Source organism: Condylura cristata, unplaced genomic scaffold, assembly GCF_000260355.1.
Source record: "Condylura cristata isolate star-nosed mole 26May11 unplaced genomic scaffold, ConCri1.0 scaffold00035, whole genome shotgun sequence".
Taxonomy (NCBI): Eukaryota; Metazoa; Chordata; class Mammalia; order Eulipotyphla; family Talpidae; genus Condylura; species Condylura cristata.
The window spans coordinates 7,223,827-7,233,795 of NW_004567136.1; the positions used below are offsets into that span (position 1 = coordinate 7,223,827).

The following is a 9,969-nucleotide window of genomic DNA, read 5'->3' on the forward strand; positions in this document are numbered from 1 at the left end:
CCTCCCGACTAGCGCCCCTTTCCGTCCTGTAATCCCCAGCACACTGACCTCGGATGCGGGAAGATTATATCGGAATCTTAAATAAGCACAACAAGATTTCATTTCCGTTCTTCCCCACCTTCTGCTCCGTGCAAGGAGGCATGAGAGCCGCTGGACGCCAGCGTCCGAGCGGGAGGCCGCCGGGGCGGGGCGGGTCTGTGTGCCAGGGCAGCCCGGCCCTGCGCCCGCCTGCGAGGCGGACTCGCGTGGCGGACTCGCGGCAGTTCCCACACGTCTGTGTCACCTCTGGCTCCCTCGCGGCCCTCAGACGTTGCTCCCTTACCCAACTGCGGACAGTGGTGTCGAGATGTTGGTTCTTGGAGGTGCGGCTCTTGGGCCATGCAAGGGCAGGAAGCTGAGGGCCGCTGTTGTGAAGTGAGACCCGCCCCAAAGCACCGGCGTTTTTGCAGGTGCGAACAGTGGGTCCTCAGGTCTTGTCGCTCCTTCCTCTGCCCTTAGCCGGCCGTCGGATCTTGAAGCAGTTTACCAGGAAGGCAGGTGGAGGAGGTCAAGGAAAAAAGAGGTCAAGGAAGCTCTGACATGTCTCCGACCTGCGAGTCAGAGAATTACCTCATTCACAGGCATGGGGTGCGGGTGCCCACCCATGCCCGGCCCAGCCCAGTATCTCCCGTGTCTCATGAGCACAGGAACAGACGCGGGCTTGCGTGTAGCGCGCAGGCACACAGATGTCCCACCTGAAATGTTTCGCCGTCTGCCTGGGCAAGTAGGTGCACACACCTCGTGGCTGTCGACAAATGCGCACATTCACTCCGCAGCGTGCGTGCTTCAGTAGCGGGCCCTTGGACCAGAGAGACCGGTAAAAGCAGCTATGAGAGGCGGGGCCCAGGCAGCGCTGTCCCTGCTAACTGCCACGATTTTCTGTGCTGCACCCCGCGCCCCTGACAGAGTCTCAGAAGAGAGCACCTGTAGCGCAAGAGAGACAACTTATTCCCGAAAGCTCATCCCGTTTGCAGATAGGTGTGAGCACACTAGTTCTGGAAGGGTCTTCGTTTTGATTGAGCATGTGGGCTGTGGGGCCCAAGTGACTGCAGTGCAGATGGCTTGGTCCGTGTTTTGTCTGGGAAGAGCAGGTGTGCCGGCCGCGGAGCCCCGCCCCTTTGTCACACGTAACCCGCTCGGGGCCCGCAGCCCACGCTGCCATGAGGGTGGCTGGGGCCTCCCCGGTGTCTGAGCAGTGGGGCCTGCCTGTGCTCCTGGAGCACTTTCAGCGTGGAAACCAGGGTCCTGTCTCCTCAGGGAATGGGCTGGAATCCTCACCCACTCGGGGGTGAGACCTCTGAGCCAGGCGCACAGCCCTCCCGGGCCTCGCCTGAGTCGGAGCTGGTCCTAGGAGGGCCACTGCTGAGACCGTGATGGTATGGATGCCTCAAAGACTCACTGCACCCACCAACAGCGCCTTCGCCTACTAATCTGGTGTGAGATGCTATGAAGAATGTGAAGGAATTCCAGCTTCTGAAGACCCCAGGTTCTCGGCCGGGAGAATAATGGTGGGCAGGAAGCTCAAGGAAGGTGTAGAGGGGCCGGAAGTGAGCTCTGCTTGCCTGGAGGCTTTCTGCACCTTTGTTTCTTCCCTGCGACAACTGCAAGTGTGTGTGTGTGCCCGTGTGCGAGAGCAGGAGGGAAGGGGTGCTCTGGGTTCCGTACCGGTGAGGTGGTGAAGGCGATGGCATTTACAGTTTTAAAGGAATGCAGGAGTATTCTACGGAAGCCAGTTCATGAAAAGTCATGATTATTTTGCCTCATATATATTTTCATCAGGGAGGATTGTAATCGTATTACAATACAGAGTAAGGGATTCGCTCAGGCCAGATGTCTCCCAGGATGCCCACCTTTTGTTTCAGATCAACTTGTTACATTCTAGCTACGTTAACCACAGTGGGCTAGAATTGATAAGAAAAGGTCTTGACAGCTAGGTCCTTATTCAGGCCAACGGCAGCACCCAGACATGGACGTTTTTGACAGTTTTCGCTCTCAGCCTAAGTGACTGAAGTCTGCCTGTCGGGTTGGGAGCCACAAGATTAAGTGTGTCCTCTGCACCACCGGACCAGCGTCCACAGGCAGCCCCTCCCGTGGACACCCCTCCCGTTCCTCAGCCTGATGCTGAAACGCAGAGACAGCTGCCGTTTCCCCACATTTATGGAGTTTGTTGAAGTGACCTTAACAAATATTTCATCTTGCAACTATTAAAAAAAGCGGTAGACTTTCGTGCTACATACGGGTTTGATGCTAGGGAAAACGATCTTATAAATGAAAATACAGATTGTTGAAGCACAAGTCGAGAGCCTTCCCTTTGTAGAAAAACAGGTCTCTTTAAATAGTACGTTTCCATGGAAAAATTAAAGCATGAGTCATTTTAGACTGATATTTACTGATTATTTTGAAACAACGATCAATGTAAAGTGAGACAAATGTGTAATTTTATATTGCTTCCCTGGACTGGAGAGACTCTTGACAATTAGAGACTAAATCCAAATTATTTGAAATGGAATTTCAAAACTGGCAAAACCCTGAGGTGATCCTCCACTTGAACATCTTTTTACAGAGAGCAGCAATCTAGAAAGTTCTGGCCTAACACAGAGTCTGTTCACCGCAAGGTGGGCCCTGCCTGTCAGCCTCAGTGTCCCCCAGATCCTGTTGGAAATGCCTTCTGGTCACTGGAGACCTGAATGAGGTTCTGAGAGACCATCTGTATTTTATCAAGGACCCTAGGTGATTCATAGGCACATTACAACTTGAGAAGCACTGGTGTAGAAAATTCATATTCCAGATTACTAAGAGGAAATGTCCTTGTTTAGCCAGGTTTCATAGACTCTAATTTAAATTCAATGCAACTCCTTTTGGGGAGCAAGAGAGAAAAGCTCATTGCTTTTATTTTCTATGAACTTGTCAACTTGGATAATAAGAACTAATAGAACAAAGAAGGAATGTATTTTGATAATAGTTCAGAAAAATTGTGCTCTTTGATTGAATGCACTTTTTTCATACAGTTAAAACTAAAAGTTTACTTTCAAAACAGCATAAAATGCTTATTATATTGTTCTTTGTTTCATTGCCAACTGTGGATTTAGACGCTGAGCATTCAAAAAGCAGTGGGGCGTTATGAGTCATTCACGACCTCCTGGGCTTTCGACATTACTGTAAAGCCACACATTCCCAGGCAGAGAGTTTAGTTAAGGCATTTCAAAACACAACTGTACAGTTTTATTGAAGCCATAGTTGCAGATGTCATTCCCAGAGGTGTAGGAAAATGCTGTGGCAGAAGTTACAGTCTTACTTAAAATGAGTTTTCTCCTACCAGCATTAGTATATCTCTTGTCCTCATTGTCAAAGTTTATTTTGTTTGGTAATTCTTGCAGTAATTTTCACAAAGAGACCAGGGTTAGATACTTCACCAATAGGCAAATCACATATAATTTATAAAGATGATTTATTTTGAAATTTCAAGCACAAAGACAAAAAAAAAAAAGTACCTGGAAAAATAAAGCCCGTATATCAGGATATGACTTTCAATTTATTATTTTCACTTAATTTTTGTTGTTGCCGGAGGTAAAGTTGCCAAATGGTGTTTGTCGCCTAGCATGATGAATTGGGAGTATTTGCGTAAGGCACACCAGGTGGGAGGCTTTCAGTGCCCGATCCTGTCCGGATCGGCTGAAGGAAGTGGCAATACTGAGTGTGTATACTTGTGTTCATTAGCTATCTTCACACGTTTGGAACATCTTCTGGTGTCTGAAGGAAGAACATGGACCCCTTTCGGACAGGGAGGCAGGTTTCAGCACCTTGATGTGCTGGGAACCGGGTCGTGCATTACTGGAGCTGTATGGGCAGAAAAATGTGCTTCTCAGCAAAGAGACACTCAGCTAGAGGAGCTGAGCGGTCCCTTCCAAGCCTGGCAGCCTTTGGCTGCCTCTTCTGCATCGCAAATCCTACTGCTCCGATGCCTGGCATTTCTCCCCAGGACCCAAGTACCGCGTCCCTGGTGCCGCACCGGAGACCACACGGCTCCCGCCAGTGCCAGGCGTCTCCCTGCAGAACAGAAGGTGTGAGGCACACGAGCCAGCCCCGCCAGAGCTGATGCTCTCGGAGGACAGACAGTGAACAAAACATCATTCACTGATGTGTCCCAGAACCCCAGACACTGTCACACGGTGGCCTCTGGTTAAACTTGAAGTACATTTGAACTGCGGGCCATCAAACCGTGACTGAGCTCTCAGACCTGGGCGAGGCTCACGCTCTGGCTTCCTGTAGTCTTCTCCATGTCCCCACGCCGAGGCGGCACAGGGTCCTAGCTCCTGCCTCAGGGCCTTTGCACATGCCATTGATTCTGGAGGGGTCTTTACCCCTCTCTTCCCAGCCATGCCTACTTAGCCTTCTTGCTACATGTGGCGCTTCCTTACAAGGCCTCCCTGGCCTCACCCCCATCTCAGTGAGATCCCCAAATTATACATTGTGGCGCCATCTATTTCATAATATTTATAATTTATTGTTAGTGTCTCATCCCTTAGGGTTGGTCTCTTTCAACAGACGTGAGTTATTTTAGGACGGAGACTACAGCGTCCTCAGCGTGCTGCACAATGCAGAGGGCTTGAGAAATATTTTCAACCAGTGGTTGTCAGCCGAGGCGGTTTTGCCCACCAGGGACATTTAGCCATCTCTGGAGACACTGCTGGTTGTCACAGCAGTGCTAAGGGGCCCAGGGGGCGTCACTGCTAAGCGTCCTCCCAGGGCAGAGCAGCCTGGCCCCGGTGTCTACGTGTCCGGGCTGAGAGCCCAGGTCTTTCCCTTTGGGTTGGCTACTCTTTGTGGGTGGTATTGTCCCTCGCTTCCCCTCTGGCCCCTGTCACCCTGCTCAGGGAATCAGGTTTATGTGACGTGCTCGGGCAGGAGTGAGACTGTGAGCCCAGCAGCAGGTGGCCAGCGAGACCCTGGCTGCAAAGCCCAGATCCAGCCGCGGTTTGCAGAAGGTGCTGGCATGTTCCTTGGTTCTCAGTGACTCGGGGGAGGATGCAGAGCCACCAGCCTCCATGAAACAAGTTCTAAGAACCCAGAACACCCTAAAGAGTGGGGAAGTTAGGGGTGCTGGTGTGTAGAGATGGAAACAGGATGGAAGAGTAAGATAAGAAACGGAACCGGCTGATCCCGCAGCTGCTCGCTGCCGCTCGTGCAGGCAGAGGCTTGGCCTGTCGTGCATGCACACCCGTGGGGTCCCAGAAAAAAAAGTGGCTTGAACTTTAGTAAATGTACGGATCCCTCATCCCCCTAGAGCAAGCTCCATTTGTTTGTTTATTTCTGTTCTGTCTGAGAATAATGTATTAAGCTGGTGCAGGAGTCGCCCCCAGGCCCCCACCCCAGGTCTCCACATGACCTGGGACCTCTTCCCGGCGATGTGCTGAAGGAAGAGTCTTAGGGTGAAGCGGAGCTTTCTCGAAGACTAGCTCACTTCTCAGCCAAAGCAGTCTTTCAGGCCCTAGAGGAATGGAGAGGTTGATGCTAGTCTTCTTTTCTGGAACAATAATTTATCTTTCTTTAATTCAGATTTCCCTTTATCCCCTACAAAAATCTTCCGGGAAAGGAAAAGGAGGTCCAAGAAGCACCGTGCGTGAAAGCAAACACCCTAGCCAAGGGAGACCCTCCTGAAACCCTAAGACCTGCCTGCAGGGGGCGCGCGCCCCACCCAGCTCCCAGCTCCAGCCCAGGGGAAACTGTGCCTTCTCTGTGGCCCCCAAACTGAGGCACCCCAAGTTTGCTCTTTAGTGTTTACAGAGGGCCTTGCTTACTTTGAGACTCGTTCTGTCTTGTAGAAAGGAGAGAACGTACCGAGAGGACCTCGCGAAGCTCTTCTGTGACTGAGCTGGCAACACAGGGGCACGCCATTTTAGTTGGTCCGTTTTAGTCTTGGGGGCACAAAAGGAAACCGTAACTTGTGTGTCATGGGTGCCATCTTGAAAAATAGTGTGTGAGGATCAGCCCTTAACTTCCGCAGTTCATTCTAGATTCATTGGGTTTGACAGATGTTCGGGAGCTGGCTTAGAGGGTGGGCTCATGCCCCGCACTGGCCTTGGCAGAGCCTGGGTTCCAGTCCTGCGTTGCTTATTCCTATTATCTCTTACCTTTTGTATTGAAGGCTGGTCTGCAGCCGTTCTCTCTCCCTTCCTCAGGGACAGTGTTATTTGGGGGAGCTCTCCTCACAAAAGGACTCAGGAAAGAACAAGGAGAGAAGAAACACATAACTCTTAAGAACTGTCCTGGAAGGAGTCTTTGAGTTAGTCTTTGAGTCTTGAGTTGGTAATACTGATTATCAACAGGGACGATATCCTCACATCCCAAACACCCACATGAGTGTTGGGGAAGCTTAGCAGACGCGTGTTGGGGAAACCATGGCGCTTGTTTGCTGAAATGAAATGGTCTTGTGTTGCATTTTAAGACATCATCAGTCGCACTGACTCTCCTGTTGGTATGCACCTCTGAGAATGCGCACGCAGGTAATCATCACCACAGCCAGGCACAACACGGCTCTGTCACCCCAGATCACTCCCACTCTGCCCCAGCTCCCGGCAGCCACTTAGCTCTTCTCTGACCCTGTAAGTGATATTATCATCGAGGTAACCACCTTTGGAAGCTAACTTTCTCCACTCAGCACAGTTCTCGCTGGTTGTGTGCAATCTATAGGCCAATTTGAGATAATGGACATTTCCACTATGTTGACTTTTTTTTTTTTAAAGATTTATTTATTCATTCATACAGAACTAGGGTACAGGCCAGAGATGCGGAGGGTGAGAGGATTCACCAGGGACAGAGTGGGGAGCAGAACAGGCAGATCGACGAAGTACACTGCTGAGGGGAGCAGCGGGCGGGTCAGGAGAGGTCTGCCGCGCCATGGGGGGTGGGGGACAGGTGGGAATCGAACTCATGCAGAAGTGGCTTAAGCTTCTTAGTGCTGGGCTTTAACCCGCTGCGCCACCAGGGAAGGCCCCTATGTTGCCTTTTTTTTAACCCATGAACATAGTAGAAGGTGTTTTCACTTATTTAAGTTTTTGGTTTGTTTTATGAGAATTGTTTCCGTTTTACACCCAAATCCTGTATCACGACAGATGTTACTGATTCTACAATTTTAATGTTAATTGGCTATATCTCTGGTTGTATTAGTCTTTAGTGATGGTTGAAATGGATTACTACCCACTTGGTAGCTTAAAACAACAGGAGTTTATTCTCTCACAGGTCTGGAATCAATGGTGTGGCAGGATTGTACTCCTCCAGAAGTTGTGGAGGAGATTTGTTTTCCCCTCTTCTAGCTTCACCTGACTGCCAGCATTCCTTAGTGTGTGCCTCATTCCACCCTGACCTGTCTCCACATTGCTCTCACCTGAGTGTCAGATCACTCTCTCCCTCCCTCTCATAAAGACACCCCCTCTCCCTCCCTCTCATAAAGACACCTGTGAGGGCATTGAGGGCTTACCTGCATAATCCAGGGCAGCCTTCTCATCTCAAGATCATTAACGATCTTGTCTATGAAAATTTACCATATTAGGCAACATTTACAAGCTATAGGGGTTAGAACCTAGTACCTTTGAGGCCGGTTTTGCAGCACACTACAGTAGTGTCTAGAAATCAAGACTGTGGTTTTGACCCTGTACCCTACAATCTCAGTGCTAGACTCGCTTATTAATTCTAGGAGGTTATTTTTGTAGATTCTCAGGATTTTTTACGTAGACAATCATGTCATCTATAAACAGGGACACATTTCTTTCTTCCCAATCTCTATGATTTGTTTGTTTGTTTGTTTCCTAACACACATGCAAGAAGAGTGGTAAAGATGGAAATTCTTGCCTTGTTCCGTCTTGGCAGGGAATTTTCAGTCATTCACATTAAGCATGACATTAGCTTCTATTCCTGCTTTACTAAGAGCTACTTGGGTTTTTTTAATTAGCATGAATGGATATTAAATCTTTTCACATAAATATTCTGCATTGATTCATAGAATCATCAATTTGTTCCTTCTTTACATTATTAATATGATGGATTACATTCATGGATTTCCAAGTATCAAACAAGCTTTGCACTTATGGGACAAATCCCACTTCATTGTGTTATTCTATTTTTATATACTGTTGGTTTTGATTTGGAACATTTTGCTGAGGGTTTTTATGTGTATGTTCACTCGAGATTTTGGTCTGTTGGTGCCTTTTCTTATGTGACCTCCGGTTTTGGGTAACATGGTAATTCTGGCTTCGTAAAATAATTTGGGAAGTGTTCCCTCTGACTTTCTGGAAGAGATTATGGGGGATTAGTGTTGCTTCTTCTGTTATGTTTCATTGAATTTGCTAGTGAGATAGGGGCCTCTTGATGTTCCTTTTCAGAAGATTTGTAATAAATTAATTTGGTCTCAGTTGTCCACAGTTGTCCACAGTTGATAATTCAGCCCACCTGTTTTGTCTTGGGCGTGCCTTCATAGTGTGCGTTTTTTGAGATCTTGACCCCTTTCAATCTAAGTTGTCAGCGCATTGCAGGCTTTTTCAGCATATTCTGTTACTGTAGGATTGTTAGTCAGATTGCTTTTTCCTTTTATAAGGTGTGCCTTCCCTCTTTTTTTCTTTGTCAGCCTCGCTAGTGATTTATCAAACTCATGGCTCTATTAAAGAACAGCTGTTGTTTTATTGTCTTTCTATTTTCAATGTTGTGTCTTTCTTTGCTTTGTTGTTTTCACCCACTTGCTTGCTTTGGATTTATTCTGCTTTTCTTTCCTGATTTCTTAAGGTGGAAGCTCAAATCATTTGAACTTTTCTTCTTTTCTATACACCAATACAAATGTATATTATCAAGTCCTTTGTTTTTATTTCAGTTCAAAATACTTTCTGAGATCCTTTGATTCATTGATTATTTATGTGTTGATGAAATTCTCACTACTTTTAGATTGATTTCTAGCTTAATTTCATTGTGATCTACAATGCACTTTCTAGCATTTCAATCCCTTCACTTGTTAAGGTTTGTTTTATGTTCTGTGTTGGCAACTGTTTGGGTTTCTTAAAAGGGAGCCATTCTGCTAAACTGGACTTACTCATGGGCTGATTCACCCCAGATTCTGGAAGGTTGTCGCTCACAGCCGTCTCTCCTTCGTCTAGAACTTACAGGACGTGAGGAGTGACGATGAGGACGAGGATGAGGATGACGACGACGATGACGACGAGGAAGAGGAGGAAGAGAAGGGAGAAGCTGGCAAAGACAAAGACTGTGTGAACAACGGCCTGGGGGCCAACAGGCACCTCATTCCCAATGGGCAGCATGGCCGCTAGCGGGAGTCATGCTATTCCCAGGGCTCAGAGCACGGCACGGGCCGCTGGAAGCCGGGGACGCCCCTCCCCCTCCTGTGGCCGCCGGACCCACCAGAACCTAGATTCTGTTGGTTCCTCTTTCTAACCACATTCCCTGTCCCCAATATGTATTTAACAAAATGTTGTTAATTTGTGTTAAAATGTTAAATATAAGCATCCCGTGGATTTTACTGCAGTTAGTGCTCAGACTGGTCAAAGATTTCACGGGGTTCTCCAGAGGATGTTCACTGTTCAGACAGTGCTTTCAGGAGCTCACGGTGCTGCAGGCCCCTCAGCTTCTCTCTGTGCCATCCTCAGGGCAGGCTGCAAGCTCAGCCAGCCCATGTTTTCCAGGGCAGCAGCCTAGCTCCTCAGGATGAAATTAGAAGGGCAGCGAAACGTGGCAAGAAGGACAGCTGAGGGCCGGAAGTCCGAGCTCACGGGCCACTGTCCGCCATGGGTGATTTAGCGAAACCTTCAGGCTGCTTCAGGAGAGAGGTGCTTTCTCTCTCCAATGAGACTATGTAATGCCTGCCCTGGTGACCTCACAGGGTTAGAATAAGGATCAGATGAGATGATGATAGCAGTGAGTGTGTAGTCG

The 9,969-nt window shown here is 48.5% G+C and overlaps 1 protein-coding gene across 1 annotated transcript in view; it reads left to right on the forward strand.

The window, feature by feature from the left end:
• Window positions 1-9,512, forward strand: part of CERS3 (ceramide synthase 3) — a 49,809-nt gene extending 40,297 nt beyond the window's left edge. The window contains exon 10 of the mRNA XM_004693090.2: window positions 9,180-9,512. Coding sequence (XP_004693147.1) covers window positions 9,180-9,350 — 171 coding nt within the window. The 3' untranslated portion in view covers window positions 9,351-9,512. The remainder of the gene's footprint in view (window positions 1-9,179) is intronic.
• Window positions 9,513-9,969: the final 457 nt, after the last annotated feature.